The sequence below is a fragment of the Mizuhopecten yessoensis genome, unplaced genomic scaffold (assembly GCF_002113885.1).
Source record: "Mizuhopecten yessoensis strain PY_sf001 unplaced genomic scaffold, ASM211388v2 scaffold3139, whole genome shotgun sequence".
Lineage (NCBI taxonomy): Eukaryota > Metazoa > Mollusca > Bivalvia > Pectinida > Pectinidae > Mizuhopecten > Mizuhopecten yessoensis.
Window position 1 is genome coordinate 83351 of NW_018404895.1, and position 22877 is coordinate 106227.

General features: G+C 34.9%; 1 protein-coding gene across 1 annotated transcript in view; it reads left to right on the forward strand.

Annotated features, from left to right (window-relative positions):
- LOC110447054 (mitogen-activated protein kinase kinase kinase 5-like) overlaps positions 1 to 22877 on the forward strand; it is a 78580-nt gene that overhangs the window by 19035 nt on the left and 36668 nt on the right. The window contains exons 17-26 of the mRNA XM_021492469.1: positions 922 to 1025; positions 2891 to 3029; positions 3393 to 3454; positions 5301 to 5366; positions 6224 to 6324; positions 6933 to 7001; positions 8363 to 8424; positions 16878 to 16947; positions 17578 to 17613; positions 20867 to 20935. Of these exons, the coding sequence (XP_021348144.1) occupies positions 922 to 1025; positions 2891 to 3029; positions 3393 to 3454; positions 5301 to 5366; positions 6224 to 6324; positions 6933 to 7001; positions 8363 to 8424; positions 16878 to 16947; positions 17578 to 17613; positions 20867 to 20935 (778 nt within the window). The remainder of the gene's footprint in view (positions 1 to 921; positions 1026 to 2890; positions 3030 to 3392; positions 3455 to 5300; positions 5367 to 6223; positions 6325 to 6932; positions 7002 to 8362; positions 8425 to 16877; positions 16948 to 17577; positions 17614 to 20866; positions 20936 to 22877) is intronic.

Here is a 22877-nt window from a genome sequence, read left to right on the forward strand (position 1 = left end):
AGTCAAGATGGCTGTCTCCTAAGCAAACACATTATTTTGGCACCATTTGTCAACCCGAATTGTACCATATACAGAAAAATTATTACGTCTGTTTTGGATATTACCACCTACCATAGGTGTTTCTGCCAACCCCTTGAACATTTTATTGACTACTTGTATCTAAAATCAATTTATTATCCAGGCAAAGCCAGAAGTCACTGATTATAATGTCCTTTCTTCCTGTCAAGAGATATTAATCCCATCATTGACAGCTAAATTATTAATTGCTACTACCATGTGTAGAAATGCATTGTAAATTTGATTCGAAGCAAAGTACAATGGATTGATCCATGAAAATAAAAAATAAAAAAAAAAAAATAAAAAAAAAAAAAAAACCTACCAACCTANTACCAACCTACCAAATTTTTCTGGCATGTTATTTGAATGTATAATCTTATTTTAGCTAAACGATTTTAAACTGATTTCATTCAGCATATGTGAACAGACACAATGTGTTCAGTGACTGTATTTACTTGACCATCAAGGATAGAAACAGGAGACAGATTACAGATAACTTTAAAGAGAAACAATTGAATTTAAATGAAATTGATCTGGTAGAGATGTAACTGTTTCAAAATAGATATTTTAACACTTTAAGATTAGAATGTTAAAATCATGTCACATTACTTGACAAAATTTATGAATGGATAATAATTTGGTATCCTTTAATTATGATTAAGGGAGATAACTCTAAAACTCAAGTCATAGTTAAATCGTGTAATGTAGCATAACTCTTTAAATGAATGGAACCAACTCAGATTTGGAAAATGTAAAAAAAAATAATTATTAAATAATAAAATTATATCTCAAAGAATTCAATAGTAGTATTTAAATATGAAAAAATATTAATATTATATAAAGTTTCATTGCACTGATTTATAGGAAGTTTGTCACAGCTACTGCACTCCAAGTGGGGACCTTTGAAGGACAATGAGACAACTATAGCTTACTACACCAAACAGATTCTTGACGGACTCAAATATCTGGTAAGTTTCTGTATACAGGGAAAGGACAATGTATGGTTTGGGCTTGTTTTTGGCCCCCAAATGCATCAAAATTCAAGCCCTTTAAATGAACTTTGAAATGACTGTTTCTTTTATTTTAAATACTTCCCAAACACTGTCATGAAAATATTTATTTGTATTTCTAATTATTGTTGCCATGGTTAACAAGTTCAAATTTGCATAAATTAGAAAAAAATGAATATTCAGCAAATTTTGTCATATTTTGAATAGTTTCTCTCCTGGAAACTGTAGAGCGCATGCTTGAGCAAACTCAAAATCAAAGGATAATGTGTAGACACCTGTAATACATCTTTAGTGGAAAGTTTGGTCAAGAGTGCGCTCTATGGTAACTAAGAGAAAAACCTGTTAAAATTTACAGAATATTCAAATTTCATTAATTTATGCAAATATAAACTGGTTACCATGGCAGCCATAATTGAAAAACCTAAATTAATGTTTACGTAATAGTATCAGGGAAGTATTCAAATTAAGAAACAGTCATTTGAAAGTTCTGTTGAAGATTTTTAATTTTGATGGATTTGGGGGCCAAAATTTCCGCCCTTTTATCACTACAGCGAACACTAGTCAACAGCATGATTTACAGAATAATTAAATGTATACGGTGAAAATAAATCTGCGTGAATTCATACTTGCCATCTTTTTAAAATTTCCATGGGGGAGATTCTGCATGCTCAAAATTAAAACATAAATAGAATGTGTATATACATCCCCTAGAGACAAAATAACTCTCTAAAATGAAATATTTTGTGTTGTTCTCTCAGATGTAATCATTAGATCTTAGAATATAGGAACAGTTAAGTAAATTCACTTTTAAATTTAAGGATCCTAAATCGGGAGTCTCTGTCCTTAATAGAGTTGGTTGGCAAATATGTGAATTAGGATTTCACAGGCAGAGGGCGAAAGTTTTACTGGGCATAGAAGTCAACAGCATAATTTACAGAGTAATAAAATGTGAAAGGCGAAATTAAATCTGGTGAATTAGGATTTCACAGGCAAAGGGGGAAAGTTTCACTGGGCATTAAAGTCAACAGCATAATTTACAAGATAATAAAATGTGAAAGGTGAAATTAAATCTGGTGAATTAGGACTTCACAGGCAAAGGACAAAAATTTGACTGGGCATTAATTTCCCAGTATACTGTATTGTTACTGAAACATATAATGCCCTCAATACATAGTGGTGATGCATTAAGGATTTGCCTTATTATCCAATGATCCGTCTGTATGTCATATTGATAAGACTTTTTACTCCTGATAATGGTTTGATCTCAACGAAATTTGTTACGTACATACATGTTGACATGTCTCGGGCTTAGTTTGATCGTGAATGTGATCATGTGGTCCATGAATATTCAGGTATACTTAATGAGGTAACAAACGTGTGATTGGCTAATTTATTTATGTGCAATACCTGCCCAACTAAGGTTCAGTTTCGATGATATTTGTTCCACACATATGTATTGACATATATCTCGGACTGAGTTCCAACATGAACGTGATCCGTGCATATTTACGGACAATCAATGAAGATACAGAATTGTTAATTTGTTTCCATGCAATAACTGCCATTTCAATTTCAATTAAATTTGGTTTGCACATACATGTTGACATGTCTCAGATTCAATAAATAAATAAATAATCTTTATTTAACATTGTGTACATTGTCAATAACAAACATAAGGTCTAAAGCATGTCCTACTAGTAGGGGCTAGTATACATTCGGCAAATTTTCTTCATTTATTTAATTTAATTTGTTTTTGTTTTTTTTGTTGTTGTTTTTTCGCTTTTCAGAAAAATGTGTTTTCACCTTTGAACTTGTCTTTGTAGCACGACGGTATGATCGTACACCGAGACATAAAGGGAGACAATGTACTGGTGAACACCTACAGTGGCGTGCTCAAGATCTCCGACTTCGGCACATCAAAGAGGCTGTCTGGAATTAACCCCTGTGCAGACACATTTGCCGGTAAATCTTCCCCGAAAATAATCTGCATATATTTTTGAAATATTAATAATGTTACATTCCTGTTTTGCATCGATATTCATGAACCGATGCAAACTCAAAATGTTAATTTGAAAGTGTAAAACAAAGATTTACATATGATAGTTTTCCAGTTGGAAGCTTTCGGGTATTTCCTTCATGCTATTTTAGTAATCAGGTACAAATTGTGTTGTAGTGTCAAATTCAAACTTCGATGGAAATTCCTTAACAGTCTCTGATACACATTTGTATCTTGATGGAAAAAAAACATTCTTTCCTGCTACTTTTTTGGATGAGAATTTCTTGAGTTTCATGTTCATGATGTCTGACCTGTAATTTTATCCTTAGGAACGATACAGTACATGGCCCCGGAGGTCATCGACAGGGGAGCAAGAGGATATGGACCGGCTGTGAGTTTCTCCTTTTTACAAAAAAAATCAGCAAAAATGTTATTGATTTCGGCTTCATTGTTCTTGCTTCAGACATGGGGTTTTTTTTTTGGGGGGTGGGGGGGGGGGCAAAATTGTGTAATCTTTCTGCTATAATCATTATTAGTATGACTACAGGACAGATGCTATTTTTAGCTGGTGGGGATAGCCCAGCACATCCTCGACACTCCAGGGGTTGCACTAATTTTTCGATCTCTGCACCCGTGGAATATGCCATAGCAAAATTGAAGGCTCAGTGTGCGCCACCTGGTGGTGAGACAAGAAGACTAGTTTGGTTATTTGATGAACATCAAAAGAATCTCACGGTGGTCGCGTAACAGTAAAATTGGCTGTCTTTGAAGTTGGGTGCTGCTCCTTTGTTGTCTTCAAAAGACACTGGTATCAGAGCGTAGTGGTTGATCAGGGTTTTTTATACCCGAGACCAATCGAATAGCTAACCACGTGCCTTCAATTTTGCTATGACATATTCCAGGGGTGCAGAAAATGTAAGTGAGTCTTTACTCTTACACCTGGAGTACAGAGAATGATCCCAGCAGCTTACTTTATCATGACAAGAGAACTGGAAAACTAGGGTACAGTTTGTGTTTATTTCTTCATGTTGGTAAGTATGGATTATGAAAAATTTCTTGTTACACAACCAGTAAGTGTTTCTGGGTGACGTTTCGATGACTAGTACAGTATGTACACTGTCACCTTCATCAGACAAATGACCAGTGAAGCGTATGCACACAAAAGTGTAAAACGTGTACGAGTTGTCCACAAATCGATGTCGATTTCAGCTACGCTGTAAGCATATGTACAATTGTTGTTATATGTGTACCGAAATGTCTCGATTCAGCTACGCTTTTTTTAATACTTGGTCATGTTTAACAGAATTACATCATTATGTAATTCGTAAGTCCCCCAAGAAATAATATTTTCCTTCAGTTCATCAATATTGCTCCCTTCAAGTTACTTGGCTCGGCTAGCATCAACTGATTCTTGACATATATTTCCTTACCACATAGCCAATCAAACTGAAGGTAGTACCAAACACCACAGCTGTTATAGCCCCTTAGCCCAAATGTATTATTTGTGTAATAAATTGAAGTATTTAATCTCAATATTCCTTGCTTGTGCCTTTTGTTCACAAACCATGATTGTTATTTTTTATGAGTATTTGCCAACTGTCATCATGCATCGTCCCTCATGTGTTAGCATGACATGTATTGTATCATCATAAGGCGTCGCGTCATAAAATGGGATATGTTTCCACATGCCATTACATGCAATGAATTTAAGCATCGGTTAGTTTACATGTGAAGTCCCGACACACACAAACACACACAGGCACCGATGAAAATAAACCCATCAATATATGAATATAAGTGTTACTATATTACTAGTACAGACACTTCGAGACGCACATACGAAAATGTCTTCTTCACAAATTTCAATTAAATGAATTATGAAAAGTTAACAAAATATATTAATTGTGGTATATGACTTCATGGTAACTGCGGGAACCGTAGCTTCTAGGCCCGATCTTTGTTTTAAAAAAATATTATTATCGGACCATAGGTCAAAGGTACTTTCATTTTCTAAAAATAAACACATTACATAAAATTAAAAAGATCGGGCCTAGAAGCTACGGTTCCCGCATGGAAGAGGTGTTCCAGTGATTTTGAGTTGTGTCATGTACATGTATTTGTTTAGAGAGAGAGAAAGTGTAGAAAGAGGACGGGAGGAAGAAGTGTATTGTGATGCACTGAACTTAACAATAATATCACAGGGATGTAAAGAATGCTTGTGATGAATGTCTTTGTAGGCTGATATCTGGTCCCTCGGCTGTACTGTCGTGGAAATGGCTACAGGAAAGATGCCGTTCATTGAGGTATGAGATTAAGATTTCTGTCTTGGTTTATGCATAATTTAAGTATTAATTTAAAAAAACGAAAAAAACAGTTTCTTTAGCTAGAAGTCTCACTAAATGCTGAGTTTTGGTGTAGCTATCTATATGTAGCATAGGATTAAGGTCGCTTTCTAGCTTCGCGCTAGAGGGAATTTCCCTTTAGCTCAGTGGTAGAACGTCGGACTAGGAACCAAGGGATCGCGAGTTTGATCCCTAGTGAAGGCACACTACTCTCTTTCCTGTTACAAATGATGTCCGTGGCCCTCTTTGTGGTGACAAGGAGTTAGAACCTGGGTTGTGGTGTTCGAGGGCGAACACATTGAAAAAGTGGGGAAAAGTGTAGCAGATTTTAATTCTGCATAGGATTACGGTCACTTTCTAGCTTTGCACTAGAGGGAATTTCCCATAGATCAGTGGTAGAGCGTCAGACTAGGAACCTGGAGATCGCAAGGTATCCCTTACTCTCTTTCCTGTGATATTTAAAAGTCCCACAACGCTTAATACAAAGTTTTACTACACACAAGAATGGTCAAGAGAAAGTTGCCATATAACATAGACGTAAAATCTTTTTAAGTACGATGTCTGATCTCCTAATGTTTGGTTTGGTTGTACAGAGTTAAACTCCTTTCAGCAGCTAAGGTCATTTAACTCATTCACCCCTGAAATTGCATAATGAACTATTCCAACATTTGAATTGGAAGAGTTCAAACGTGTCTTCAGGGGTGGATAAGTTAAGGACGTGTTCTCACAAACACTTGTGTGCAATAATTGCAGTGATAAATATTTGTTTTAGCTGAATAATGTCTCAAAATTAAAAAAAAAAAATGGTTCCTTTACAGCTTGGTAGTCCAGAGGCTGCCATGTTTAAAGTTGGATTTTACAAGAGTCACCCAGAGATCCCAGAGAGCATGTCCCAGAATGCCAAGGCATTCCTTCTACGGTAAGTGCACAACTAGTCAATAACTTATCTGGAATTCAATAAACTTTATGAGGTACAATTAAAATTTGAACCTGTAAAAGAGTATATGGTATACATGGACTTACCTATTGAATCTAAACAATGTACTAGGTAACAGTGACCCATTGAATCTAAACAACGTACTAGGTAACAGTGACCCATTAAATCTAAACAACGTACTAGGTAACAGTGACCCATTGAATATAAACAATGTACTAGGTAACAGTGACCAATTGAATCTAAACAACGTACTAGGTAACAGTGACCCATTGAATCTAAACAACGTACTAGGTAACAGTGACCCATTGAATATAAACAACGTACTAGGTAACAGTGACCCATTGAATATAAACAATGTACTAGGTAACAGTGACCCATTGAATATAAACAATGTACTAGGTAACAGTGACCCATTGAATATAAACAATGTACTAGGTAACAGTGACCCATTGAATATAAACAATGTACTAGGTAACAGTGACCCATTGAATATAAACAATGTACTAGGTAACAGTGACCCATTGAATATAAACAATGTACTAGGTAACAGCGACAAGTATGATGCTGAATTTTAACGTTTTTATTTCCAGCTGTTTTGATCCTTCTCCAGATGAACGGGCTACGGCAGAGGAACTCCTAAAACATCCCTTCATCACCGAGTAAGTTTACTCTTTAAGTTTAAACTTTTACTATATTTTACCCGCAATAATTCTATGCTTGATGTAAAATGCACTTTTACTAGGTTTTTCAAAAAAATATTGTGAAGTAATTCTTTGATAGTCGTTTGTTTCACGGATTCGCTATAATAATCAATTTTTGCAGGACCTAGGTTTTTTTTTGCAGATTTCAGGTCCAGTGACCACAACACATATTGTAAAGCAGGATTTTTTTCATGGGGATGATATTTTTGCTATTTCGTGGGTCAACAACCTGAAATTTTTTATCTGCAGAATAACATTACCACCTTGTACGTAAATGAGCCACAATGATAAGCTTCATTACCGTAATGTTGTTATTATGTTTGAAAATAGATTAAATCACACATCTTGTAGTTTTGCTGATGATTTGTCTTTAAAATATGCACTTCTTTTTTGCTCAATATGCTGTGATAAAGCCTATTCATTTGACACTATGTACTGAGTGTCCAGTCTCTGTGCTAAAACATGGCGAAAATTTAGTTCCTTTACATATCTAGATTGTGAGATTATAATCTGCATGAATTAAATTTTCTGATTTTGGGTCAAAATCTCAAAAATTAAAGCCTGCGTAAATAACCTGTTATTTACGGTACTTCTATGTTAAGGATGGATTAAATTGCTATTTAATTTGTTGAATGTAGTTTTCACAGAAAAATTGTTGGTATGATAATGACAGAAGATCCCAGCGAAAAAAAAAATGTTTTCACAGTATACAAGAAAATGATATAATAATAATATACCACATTAGATATAGCGCCCTGTCTAGTTAGAATAAGCCACTCTATAGCGCTTTACAGTACATAGATATACAATTTATACAATCAATACAATGAGCACTTACATTAATCAATACAATTTATGAGGAATTCGCAGGAGCTGCCTTATCAGGCGCTAACTACTAGCCCTATGCCACCTTGCTAATATCTCCCTATGTGTGTATGCCTACGTGTGTGCTGGAGATGTATTTTGTTCTGTTTGTAGTGAGACTGTGCTTCCAACGGCATCATTTATAGTGCCACCTCACTTGAATGATACAGCATAGATACCACAACATCCACCCGAGACCAATTTATACTCCACCTGGGTTGTTGGAGTTGTGTGGGCAGGAGAAAAACACTTTCTCTGAATATCCATGCATACGACGACTTATGCCCCTTATTTCACTTGCCATGGTCTTGATTATGAGTGGAGTTTGATGATTCTCATTTTACTTTCTCCACAACCTCTTCAGTTCCATAGTTTGTTCAGGTCTAAATGTTATTAAAAAAGGTTTTATGTGTACACTTTAATGTTTAAATCTTCGTCATATGTGTGTTTTGCAGAACACTTGCAAAGAAAAAGAAGAAGAAAGTTCACGATGTGGAATATCTTAGAAGTACATCAAGTAAGTAGATCTTTGAAGATGGCTGTGTTTGTGTGTGGAACACTCGCAATAACCAAGTAACCGTCTGCATTTTGTACCCATAAAAGACCTTTTCACAGCAAAGCAAAACCTCTCTGTATACCACTAAATGTATATTGTATTCTGGAAATTTTCGCTGCAGTTTTATTTTTTCGATTTTTTTCACCTACCATAACGAGGGTGAATTTATCATTGCAGTCAACTTTGGTAAACAATAAAATATGCATAGTAATTAAATGTGAATGGCAAAATAAACATTGGGTGAATAAGAATTGTTCCTACGAGGGGCAAAATTCCACTGGGCAAAAATTTCCTGGTATACAGTAATCCCACATAAACCTTAATCGGGAAATTTATTGTCTTATCTGGATCGCCTTTATTACGTCCCAGGCTCCGTAAGGGGCAACAATATGGCTAAGTATTTTCAGTGTACTCCATATCCAGTTTTCCTTTTCTCAAAGCTTTTCACAGTCATTTATTTGCTTAATTTTCTTTTTCAAGTTTTTTGTTTTTGATGCATTTATTGACTTTTTTTGCTTCATTTGAAAACTGAACCTTAATATGTGTATTTACAGTCAAACCTTTATTTAGACACCATCTTCAGGAAATCCATAAAGTGGTCTCTTATTGCAGGTGGTCTCTTAATACAGTTAGTATTAAGTCATTCACCCCTGAAATTTCATAATGAACTATTCCAACATTTGAATTGGAAGAGTTCAAATTTGTCTTCAGGGGTGAATGAGTTCAAATAACTAAAATGGAGAGTTTTAAAGGTGGCCTCTTAGCACAGGTGGTCTCTTGAACAATAAATTACTCAGAAATTCCTGTTTATCACATCATGTGTATGTCAAGTGTGTAATGTGTGTGTGTCATGTTCTTAAGGTAATGAGTACCACTGCATCTTTTATCAACACAAAGAAGAGTTCCAATCTAGAGTCGTTAGCATGCCTATTCAGAGACTCTCCTATCCTAAGGGCATTGGCATTCCATTTTCAGGTTGAAGTTTTTGAGAAGTTTTTTCTGACAGTGTTGACGTGGGATCACCACAGTCAAGGGGTTGTTGACTATCTTAACTCATTCACCCCTGAAGACACATTTGAACTCTTCCATTTCAAAGGTTGGAATAGTTCATTATGAAATTTCACGGGTGAATGAATTAAGGTTGAGGCATTTATATAGAGTGTGTACAATGTACTGAACCACATTTTCATATTTTTCGGGCAAAAAATAGAGCTTAATTTGAGAAGGTTGAAGCTTTTGAGCAAGTTTTCTTCAGACAGTGTTAAATCACCACGCTTACTAGGCTGTTGAAGTAATATGCTGAACCACTAGTCATAATATAGGGGCCAAAGACGGGACTTACTTTTATTCAGCTTGTTCTGTGATTCTGCAGGGGCCCCACATTAGTCATCTTTTATGATACATATGCAGTGGGATATTCTAAGTCTATTCTTGGTTTCCTCAATGCCCCCCTTAACAGAAGACAAGGAAAACACCACCCTCGATTCTGCGGGGGGGGGGGCACAGTACTCAAAATATTAATACCTGTTCAGCAACCTAAAACATAAAACATGAACATGTAGCTGGAAAAGAATTGTACTTGCAAAGGATCAGAATGAAAGGTGAACACCTTCTCAGGAGCAGGAAGTCTGAGCCAGAAAATCTTTTTTTTGTTGCTTTACTCCAAATAATAATAATTAAAAAAACAACTCTGGAGAGGAACTCTTCGGTGTGTGATTTAAACTTTTGCGTTGGCAGTCTTTAATTTAATTATCGGCTTCCATCTTTAAATATGTCTGTCAATAAAACCGCACATTTTTTGCAGACGTATTTCTGAAATAGAAATACATGTGTAAGTACAATAAATTCGACTGATTTTATCTTGTTAGGGATACTGAGGAAGAGAAAAAGTTGTGAGTAAAGCATGTGGTTGGGACGGACATGGAAAGGTTACACAATGTGATTCGTGTTTAACTTAGAATACAGTTGAGCTTCGCTATCTCTAGAGTCACACAGGCAAATAATAATGGGGAAAAAAATCAGAGTACTTTATGTGTGAATCTGTGACCTTTGACCGTTGATTTCTGTGACCTTGACCTTAAGTTTTCAGAAAAATATGTTTTGGCTGGGTAATTTTTTTATTTATTTTTTATGTATTTTTTAAAGAAGAATTTTGAGGTTGTCATCATTGAGTTTATGAAAATGTAGAGGAAAAACGATGTTTGCATTCTGGAAACGTTATTATTCCGTCTTTGCGTATTGCAGAGTTGTCCTCTTTTGGGAGCAGGTATTGATTGTTACGTCCCTTGTTTGTGAGAGTAACGTCATCAATTTTTGAGAAAACGACGTAATTTTCTCACACAAACCAATGATGTAACAATCAATACCTGCTCCCAAGAGAAGATAACTCTGCAATACGCATAGACGGAATAGTGTGAATTGACATAGCCTGTGAATTTAGCCTGTACATCGTTGATATATTGGGAAAAAAGGTTTATCTGAAAGTGAAGCTGGTCTCGCTAATGGCATTTAACCATGCTTGAACCAGACCTAAGGATCCCTGTCCCACTGCAAGCAAAATACTAAATAATTCTTTTGTAGTGTTTTCGTACGTACAGTTACGCAAAAAAAATTGTGTTGCCTCCAGTATTTATTTCAAGAATACCAGGGTCCGGAGCCCTGGGTTCCCTGCTGTGTAATGGTGAATCTCATTTGGGAGGCAGCTTCTTTTTTCTTTCATTTGTTCTGCTTTCATTTCTTCTTTTTCTCTTCAGCCTGTCATTCTTTCATTCTCATTCATTCCATAAAGCTGGTTTCCTCTTCAAAACGTACTTCCCTGTCCACAAACTTCTGCTTGCTTTTATCTCCATCCATCCTCAATACTCCAGGTGTTACTTTCACTTATGCTTTTTGCACCCCAAGAAGATGTCCTGGTAAAATTGAAGGCATGTGGCTAGTGGCTATTTGATTTGTCCCGGTGGGAAAAAAATACTGACCAGTTGCTAGGCTGGTGCCTGTCCTTTGAAGATTATGGAGGAGCGACACCCAGGTTCAAAACAGACTTCAAAATTTTACCATTATGCTGTCGTTTGATTCTTTTGATGTACATCAAAGGATCAAACCAGTCTTCTCTTCTCATCCACAAAGTGGCGCACACTAAGCCTTCAAATTTCTCGTGACATCATTCAGGGGTGCAGAGAGTGTAAGTGAGCAAAACCCCTGGAGTATTGAGAATAACATCCACCCTGAAATTATATTTTGAACGAAAATAGCATATCATAAAACTTTCATTTTGTGCGCTTAATTAGAGTAACATTTGAAGAGATCAGTGTCAGATGTTTGTATGTGAAATGAAATAAACTGTTAAAAAACAAAGGGGTGCTGCTTAGGGTAACATTAAAGTATCAGCTTATCACAGGTAAATGGTTGTGTTTTCATTGTGTGTCTGAATGTATGTACACTTGTAGCAAGGTGGTCAAAAGTGAAGGTTCAAGGGTCAAGAAAGGTCAGCAGTGACCACAGAATAACTAACTCGTAGATTCTTAGACAGTGTCACGTGGAATCTTGTTAATCTTCGAAATAGAGGCAAATTTATCATAATATCGAATATTTGTACACAATTTCCCCTATGCAGTAATTACATATGATGGGCGAAAATTACACTTTGTCGATTTTTTTTGTAAATCAAAGGAAAGCTGTGGCACTTGTACGCGCGTAATCTTCAAAGACTAGGCATCATTATAGTGATTGGTCAGTTTATTTCACCTGAAACCAATCAAATAGCTTACTGCCTGCTTTCGATTTCTCCATGACAACAATTGTACGGGTGCAGAGAATTAAGTGATCGTAACCCTTGGAATTTCGAGAATGGGTTGGCCCTAATCAAAATTTTTGTATATTATTTTCATGCATAATGTGGAGGCACAGATTCAAAATTGTATAATACACTTAAAATTTGAGTTTGCTTAAGTAATGGCTTGACAATAGTCGAAGTTAACAAGATTCCATTAGAGTCTGGCTTACAATGCCAAAGTTGCGAAATGTTCACTATCAGACAACGCTACTCACAATATACTCACAATATGTGTGCAAAATAACAAATGCTTTGACGGTTCTTGGTAACTTGTGTTGGCGTTTTAAGTCTGAAAATTATTAAAAGTCGGGTTTTTTCGTAAAATGAAAATACAAATAAGTAAATATTTACAATACAGTACAAATAGATAAGCCTTTCTGGCAAGAAAAAAGAAAACTAGAAGCCATTTTTGTTCATAAAAACTTTATTTTGGCATAATGGCCTAATGGCCATATTATGTTGAGGGGGGGGGGGGGACAATGGATGTTGTTCTTATGAACTGGCTGCAATATTTTTTTGCCTGCGAAGCAAAGGTCACATTACTGTGTCAGTGCCGTTGTTTACTTAAAGATTTACATGGGTTAATCATTGCTAGCTCTGGACCTGAATTTGTTTTCAGCAATGAGTTATTTTCAGAAAGGAGGCAAAAGTGGTAATGCGGCAACAACTAGCTTCTGCGATTGCAGGTGAAAAGCTAAACCTTAATTAGTACAATCTATACGAGTGAGTATTCAAGTGAAAAAAATATTTTAATTTTATCTATCAAAAAAAATAAGAAAATAAAAACCAAATATCAAAGTGATATTTTTTAAAACTGTAGTTAATCCTTTCACCCCTGCAGACCATAATGGACACATCCATATCAATGCACAGTAGAGTCTACTTAAGTTACCTAGGGGTGAAACGGTTAATGTAAACAATTTTATCTTGTGAAGGTAATAGAGCTGTAACTTTGCTGCCAAAATGTAATCCGCTGAGAACGTGATTTTTCTGCATCTATCGTTAGGCATTGTTGTTGACCATGCAACTTTGTTTATTTTGATTTATTTAATAACTTTATGTTAATTGCTTAATCAATTCATATAGCAACACAAATATCTATTTTGTATGTTTTGATTAAGATTAAATAGTTATAAGTTCATCTGTTGTTTTGAACCAAAAACTATTTGTAAGTCAATAGTAACACGTAATTTTGTAGGTTTTGAAATAGTAAACATGGTTCACCCGTATTTATAGCTTTGTACTGATGTACTGCTGACATAACCTACATATCAAGGTCAAGGTCACAATCAAGGTCATAGTAAAGGTCATGGTCATGATAAAAGTCATGGTTAAGGTCATAATCAAGGTCAAGGTCATGCTCAAGGTCATAGTCAAAGTCATGGTCAAGGTCATAGTCAAGGTCATGATCAAAGTCATGGTTAAGGTCATTCAAGGTCATCGCCAAGGTCATAGTCAAGGTCGTGGTCAAGGTCTTGCATGTGTTTGAAATTCAGAGATTCTGCTCTCAATATGCATATCTTTCTCTGTACTATGGGAACAAGTCATCCAAAAACCAAAGAATTGACGTAAGCTATTTGATTGGTGTCGGGTATAAAAACTTGATCAATTACTAGGCTGACACCTGTCCTTTGAAGATTTCAAGGGACCTCCACCCAAATTCAAAGCCTGTCAACATTGCTGTTACATTGCTGTTACATTGTTGTGCAATTCCTTTTGTCTTCATCAAAAACATCACCCTATCTTCTTATATCGTCTGCAAGGTTTTTGCGTAAAGAGCCTTAATTTTATCCAGTCATATTCTGAAGGTGTAGAGAAGATACATGTAGGAAAAGCGGAACTCTTTTGAGTTTAAAGATGGATTTTGTTTGGAAAATACATCTCGGAAATAAGACAAGTTGATTTCAGTCCTATGATGTTTCCAAACCATACAGTCAAACTTCGATGTTTCAAACTTTGCGGGATGATCGAGAAAATAATCGAAACATTAGGACTTCACTCATGAACGCTGACAATCAAACATCATTGAGATCCTGTAAAAGACTGAATGATTCTTAAAAGTCAGGCTTAGAACTTAGTTTTAAAATCTAAATTTTCAGTAATCAGAAAAGAGTGTTCATGTATAAAACTAGTTTATGTGGTAATTTGATCAAATTCAACATTTCTTTGTTTGTCAATTAAATTTCTGAAGCCTGTGCTTATATGACTTTCAATGCTTTCCTAAGGAACAGACCTTGATTGTTCTAAGAAACAGCAAGAACTTTGACTACTAAAAGTTTGATTTATCAATAAAATATAAAAAGTGTTAATAAATATATAGTCTGTGTTTAGCTTTGTAATCCATGAGTCGTAGTTTTTATCTTGACAAATTCTAGTGAGCTGCATAAGGTCCTTTTTGCATCACGGTTTTTATTATTAATTATATTTAACCGATTCTTATTGGTAAATTGAAAAACGAATCCTAGTGAAATTTACAAACTTACAAACATGACATTAGTTTGACTGCCTTAGGGGATACTGTGCTACAAATTATCCTTTGTTGAATTTTTTTAATTAGTGACAAAAAAGTGTATGCAGGTTTAAGTTTTGTCTGTATTGTAAATGTAGCGAAATTTACTTCTTTAAACGGAAATAAATATAGAGATATTTTTGATTGTTTTTTTAATTAAGGACAAAAAAAGTGTTTGTAGGAAGTTTTGTCTGTATTGTAAATGTAGCGAAATTTACTTCTTTAAACAGAAATAAATATAGAGATATCGTTCCTATTACCATAGACTTCGGGTAAAATGTTGGATATTTAACTTACTCACCCCTAAAATTTTAAACTGGACCTGCCCAGTCAGTGATTTGGTAAGGTTCAAATGTGACTTTAGGGATGAAAGGGTTAAAAGTATAAAAAAAAGTACAATAATTTCTACCAGATTCTAATTGATACTTGATTGATGTCGGCATTATCATTTTCATGAATAGTTTTGACTGATGTAGGCAGAAATGTTGATATGGGTCAACATCCCAAATATGCATGAAGTATAACCGAAATATATCTTCTTTAAATGGACATCATAACTGTAAATTTTCTTGAATTTATTTTCTTAAATATATTTCTCACTTACCTTATATAACGTAATAGCACCTCAAGTTTGTTAATTAACATATTACTTGAATGCTTATCGTAAAATTGTATTTTTTTTCTGTTCCAGTCTGAATATATATCTTGTTGTTTATTCGTGACAATTTCCGACAACAAAACGGCATTGTTGAAGTCCATCCAAGCATTAGTAATGGGACTGAAAAAGATAATTTTTGGAATAATATTACTAATGGGGAATTTAATTTTAGGTACAATGACTTTTATATACTGTTGAATTTAACACTGTGTGAAAATGTCCACATTTTTTTTCATTGAGTAAACTAGTTTAAACATATCCACATGCGATGATATATGGATTACATCTTATGATATTTATATAGATTTCATTTTTTTTTTTGCCAAAGCAGTATCCAAGTCTCGACCAGAGAGTAAACGAAGGCCTCTCTTGCCATTTACTTGTACCTGGCACTTTCTTTTTAGATAGATCAAATATTGTATGTGGGAAAAAACCAAGCATGCATTTTTTTAATTTAAATATCAGAATTTATAAGTAAATTAGTTTTGTCAATGTTGTTGAGGAATAGACACTTTCAGATTTTTTTTTTTAGTTTTGATTTAGTTGGATTTAGCCTGTGACAAAGTTAAATGTTTTGTTTCTGTCCTAGATGTGGCTTCATAGCATATAGTCTGCATAATATTTTTTTATAAGCCGGTATATAGTTGCTTATTAATTCAAAATATATATCTATTTTTTTAGCTGATTTCCCAAATACATGATACATATTAAAGTTTATGAAATATTGTATCCTCTGCATAGTTTGAGAATAAATAATGTTTCAAAGTCGTTGTGTTTGATGTACTGGTATTAAAAATAGAATCCTGAAAAATATCAGAATTTTTGGGTAAGTTATTTCAAAATATTTCCTATTTTGAAAAAAACATAGTTAATTCTTTAAAATATCATTTCAATAAGTATTTCAGTTCTGAAATCTGACATGTTGGAAGTAATTTAAATTTCACATTTATAATAATTTATTCTCAACAAATCATATGTTTCAGGTATCTCATCATCATATAAAGTTCAAGGTCATGATAGCAATAAGTTCAAGGTCGTGACCTAATAAGTTAAATCAGTTCAAGGGCACAGTCACGGGTCAAGTTTGGAATAAAATCCTTAAGGTCAAGGTCATGGAGTTGATGTCAAGGTCATTTGGACAATGAACCTACTGTTGTTGTATTCTTTAAACAAGACACTTTACCTCGATTGTTCCAGTCTATACAGCTGTTCAAATAGAACCTGGGAAGTAATACTGGGAAAGACCAGTGTAACCTTCCAGGAAGGAGATAGCGACTTTTATCAGCTTCATGCCATGGAAAATGGGTTTGAAATATAAAAAGAAAAAGAAAAAAGAACAAAAACCACATGGCTTTCTTTATGATGGAGGTTGTAAAATTTGTGAGTAAAAAATTCCTGTGTGTGTTTGTTTTCAGTGCCAGCCGGCCATGAAACCCGAAGTAGCAGTAAAAGCCCAATGAAGTTACATTTGCCAAAAAAGAAAAGGTTTGTTACTTTTCATACTTTATACTTACACAATATAATTTGGTACTTGATTTTCAGATAAACACCTTTATTTTGACTGAAGAAATTACATCATTGTTTTCGTTTTAGTTTGCCAACACTTTGCAAATAAAATAAATTTCTGAAGCTATTTTTTTCTGAACAGGTCATGCTTTAATAAGACAATTGAATTGTATTTTAAGATGTTTAATTTTTGTAGTGTATTGGTTTTTGGAAAGTAATTAATTACACTTCTATAGATATTCACCAACTGTTTACAACACTTGGGCATCAGCTCCTAAGCTTGTCGGATGACTCCACTCACCAAAGATATGTCTCCATAAGATTTAGACAATTTTCTGAAGAATATACAAAATCTGGAGAAGAAAAAAACATGTTGTTTCAACCAGAACAGAATTAAATATCAAAGGAAGCGGATTGATGTAATACCATATAGCTGAATATTTCCATACTTGAGCACGAGAACGGTTTCGTTAATATGGGCCCCTGTTTTTTCCCAAATCAAAAATATGCCGGTCTTTGCGGCTGAAAAAGAAAGAAAACTCACAGGATTAAATAATTCAACAAAATAGCTATATTTCCTTTAACTCTTTGTTATTTATGACCAATCAGATTAAGTATTGACATACTGGGAAGTGTTGCTAGGATGTAAGTATGTGGTTGTCATGGGAACGCTTTGTTACTGTTTTTCTGTTGGTATGCAGCAAGTCACCGTTAAATCCTGTTCGTTAATTAGATACTAAATATAAAAATGTTTTTGACACTAAAACCTTTTAGGTTAATGCATTACGCCAGCACACGTACTGCCTTTTTTTTTTTTTTTTTTTTTTTAACGGTTCTATTGTTAAAGAAGCATGGTGTGAATATGATGTGCACCTAAATCTTGCCTAAATTGTTTACTACAAGTTTAACTCGTTCACCCCTGAAGACTCATTTGAACTCTTCCAATTCAAAGGTTGGAATAGTTCATTATGAAATTTCAGGGGTGAATGAGTTAATAAGTCTAAAACAACATTACTTTGCATGTGTTCTATTAACTGTTGAAGGAGAAGATGATGGAAACAGTTTTGCATTGTCAGCTTTAATAACACATTGTGGTTAAATTTCAATTGGTGATATTTTCATTATATTAAAACTAAAACAGAAACATACCATACAATGGATTCAAAGTGATGATACCTTCATATCACATGCAAAAAAATGCTCATATTTTTAAATTTATGTTTTTATTAAGTGCCATTAATTTGATGGAGCTTTTAAAAAAAAAGTGATTTTTGTAAGTTTTATATATTGGCGATAATCCACAATGTTTACATTCACGGAAATTAATAAGTTAATGTATTATGCTAAGAAATCATTTACTCTATAGTTGTTAAATTTTGCTGAGTTTTGCGATTTTGTGTCCAGGGGTTTATTTTTTTTCGTGAATCACAATTTCTGTCTATTTCGGAACAACTCTGAGAGAGCTCCGAGTGTTTGTTACTACTTGCAACGAACAGTAATTCGACATTTATAAACCACACCGAGGTGAAGAGTTACCTGTTAAGCATGGATGTTATGGTGACAAACTCAAAATATTCACGAGGGTTTAAACTTCGCAAATTTTTAACTCATTCGTGAAATTAAAATCTTCATAAATATTAGCAACTTTACAGTATAGACTTACCAGATATTTAATAGCCTCAAGAAAAAATTAATAACAGACTGAAAAGAATCAAGCGTAACTTTTTGAGAGGAATATTCATTATTAAGGATCCTAGTGCTTAGAAAAGACTTGAACTGTCTCAAAGTAAGAAAACGATTTGGGGTTTTTTTCCTTTTTTTTTTTTTTAATGTTTTCTCTGGAGAATATACAAAGTACATTTAAAACTAAAATTTAAAAAAAAGATTGATCTAGCCATTTCCTTATCCACATGTTCAATTAACATGTAACCCATTAACATTTCTTTAAAACTGCTTGTTTATTAAAAGTATTTATTAAGTCACCTGAGCTTTGCTCAAGTGACCTATTCTAATCACTTTTCGTCCGTCGTCGTCCGTCGTGCGTAAACTTTTACATTTTCAACTTCTTCTCAAGAACCAGTGGATGGCTTTTTTTTAAACTTGGTCAGAATCATCCTTGGTAGATGAGGCTTCAAAATTGTAAAATTGGGATTACTACCCCAACCCCTGGGGCCAGGGCGGGGCCCCAAAGGGAAAATTAACCAATATTTCAAAAATCTTTTCCTCCAGACTCAGAGGTACTACAGTGATTTTCTCTATTTTGAAAGATAGATCATCAGGGGCTTTACTAAAATTGTAAATTTCAGGACCCCCGAGCTATCCGTTCTCCCTTGGGGAGGGGGTAAAGTTTACTATAGTTTATATAGGGAAATAACACTTTTGGGCATATTTTGACAACTTTCTGTAGGAAATTATTTTTACTTGGTGAGAATTATCCTTGGAGGAAGATGGTTTCAAATTGTAAAATTGAGATTCCTACCCCGACCCTTGGGGCCAGGGTGGGGCCCCAAAGGGAAAATTAACCAATATTTCAAAAATCTTCTTCTTCAGACTCAGAGGTACTACACTCATTTTCTCTATGTGGAAAGAAAGAACATCAGGGGCTTTATCTAAATTGAAAATATCAGGACCCTGAGCTATCCGTTCTCCCTTATGGAGGGGGTTACGTTTAATATAGTTTATATAGGGAAATAACACTTTTCGGTATATATTTTATCCATTTTCAGCAGAAAATTGCTCAAACTTAGTCAGAATCATCTTGGGTAAATGAGAGTTTTACTTTGTAAAATTAGGATCCCCAGGGGCTAGGGCGGGGCCCCAAAGGGAACATTTACCAATATTTTCAAATTCTTATCCATTGATGACATGACAAGTATTGTATTTCACTTAGTTTACATGCTGATTTCCACATCACATCTAAACAATAAAATAAAGCTACCAGTACCTATGATATAACTCAGGTGACCGCTAAGGCCCTTGGGCCTCTTGTTAAAGATTGTCAGCTACACAAAAATTGATGGTAAATTAAAACTGCCCATGCATGTATTTACAACACTTCGGTTAAGTGAACCAAACAAGTTGATTTTAGTCGGCTGCTGACAAGGAATGGTTCTTTGTTTTATCCTCCAAAAAAATGTGGGTTTTCCAATTTTCATTTCCCAATTGATCAAATTTTCCACACAGAATATGATCCAGTAATTGTTTTTTACGCTCCCTACCCCACCATTGCATATAGTGTTAACCATATCTGTCCTGCCTCGTCCTGTCCATCCTGTCTGTCCTTATTCAGTGTTACTGTTCTGATGACGTCAATTCCAAAAGGTAATATTTACATTTCCGCTGCAAGTTCGTTCCTCTATAAACATTACCATAAGAAATCGCATTCATAGGACTATGAGCACAACTGAATCAGCATCATTTCAAAGCTTCTCCTCCCGACTCGAATAACATGAAACAACCGCTAGAAGCAAACAGTTTGATGACGTTAGACTGTTCTAGGAATCTCATTTGCACAGTAAACAGTAAAACCTTCTTATAATGCCCATAATTATATTTGTCAACTTGATTACTGCCATCATAGGCCAAGGTCCCCTTTACCTTTTTTTCCCTTGAACATTTCCCTCTTTTTAATGCCAACATTTACTGTCGGTCAAATGTTGGCGGTATAACAAGGTTTTACTGTACACTGTGTATTTTACTATGACAAACATCTTTGTTGAACAACAGGAGCAGATGATATGTGAGGCGTAAATTTCACAATCCAGTTGTACTTAGTCATATCATTAGCCGAAATGAACATTGTCAGATTTGATGTGTGTGTTATAAGCTTCTCTTTTTTTTTTTTTTTTAAATAATTAAAAAAACATTTTATGAAAAGTAAAAGCCGTTTGACTTTCAGCACTAAGCCTGTGGATGCCGCTCCGGAGAGCCCCAAAATATGTTCGCCGACAAAGAAGGACGAGAGATTGTATGTAAATGTGTTGTGGATTATTGTTTACTAGTGATGGGCTGATGATGATCAGTTTAGCCTTTTCGATTCTGATTATCAATTCTGTCACTTATATAATTGGTTCACTGTTGAAATCAAAGTGTCAAATTTAGGCAATGTAAAGTATGCATTGAAACCGTTAATTCTTTTGATTTTTTACTACATGTATATTATGATTGACAAAACTGAAATCCATTCATTATAAAAGAACAAAAACCTAATGTATATCTTACGCTCTCTGTCTATTGATGTAACGGTAGCATTCTGACTTTATTTGGTTATCTTCAATCGCGTGAAATTATAAACCGATTATTGCATGCGATCATCAATTGGTTTATCACTTCCGATTATAAACCGATTATCGATTACGATTTTAAACTGATTGCCCATCACTAGTGTTTATCAGCAATCTGCACGACCAATGAACCGGCATGAAATAGTCTTAAGTAGTCCAAGTGTGTGCTGTGTTGTAAAAAGTGTATATTTTATTTATTCCTTACCATATATATGTAAGATGAATCTTTGACTAACTATGTTATCAAGTGGAAATAAAAACCATTATTATTATTATTATTCTACTATGCCAAAGATGTTTAAGGGGGCGGGTGTGGCCAAGTGGTTAAGGCGTCTGACATTCTGCTACCACTAGCCCTCCACCACTGGGTCGCGGGTTCGAGACCTACGTGGGGCAGTCACCAGGTTTTTTCTCCAACACCAAAACCTGGCACGTCCTTAAATGACAATAGCTGTTAATAGGACGTAAAACACAAACAAACAAAACAAACCAAACCAAACCAAAGATGTTTAAGGGTCCAAGTCGCATTACTGGCAAAACACCAAAGAGTGCCACTTAACTTTTTTGTACATAGTTTAAACTCTCATTGATTCGGTGTTTGTCTCGCCGTCACGAGGAGCGGAAACGAAACTAAGGTGTTGCTTTTCAGGCAACGGCGGCGGTGGCGGCGTCAACATTAAGTTTTTGCGTTTAAGTTAGTTTCACTGAAAGTATAAGTGCTACACCAACCAAACTTGGACCATAGATGCATCTTAGGTAGTACATCTCAACCCATGCATCAAATGCTGGATGCTGCCTACCTTTCATGGTTCATTGACTTTGTCAGCATCTCCATCAACATTAAAATGTTGAGTATAAGTTGGTTTCTGTGATATGTCCATTGATGGTCAAAGCGGAACACAGGCGAGACATATCAATCTGAATGGCTTGTATATATAAATTTTATTATCCCCCGCTCAATGAAATTAGCAGGAGATTTAGAAATGGGGTCCGTCTGTCCTCCATCTGGTTAAGAAGAATTGGTCACATCCATGAATACCTAACTACAACTGCTATCCCTTCGATACTTTCATGATTGATGCATCTGGGGTGGTTCTACTGGTTGCATTTTGCGGATGCTGAATTTGACCTACATTTCACACTCCTGGGACTTGGTGACCAACAATTAGTGGTTTTTCATATTAACTCGTACACTATGAGTGAGCGATCTCGATGACAGCGTCTTCTTGTTTTAATCAACTTATATTAATCACTCTTGCTGGCCCAGATGTAAGCGTGCATTAGGACTTATTGAGGGAGGAAACTGGAGTACCCGTAGAAAACCCACACGGTTGGGGCAGGTGACCCCATATGCCTTTTCACATCCAATTGAGGAATCTACCTTAAGTGGTCTTGGTTAAAGGCATGTGCATTAACCACCAAATTTTGTTTTGGATAGTAACTGTAGTCGAACAATATTACATGACATTTATGTTTTATGTACCAAATGTACTGTAACTTTATTTTGTGTCATGTGTTCTCTGTTGATCAGGATCCAATCAAAACAGACGTAATTAATTTGAAAAATCTTTCAGTTTTCACAAACCTTTGTTTAAATTTGTGAAAGACTAAAAGCGTTACAAACAT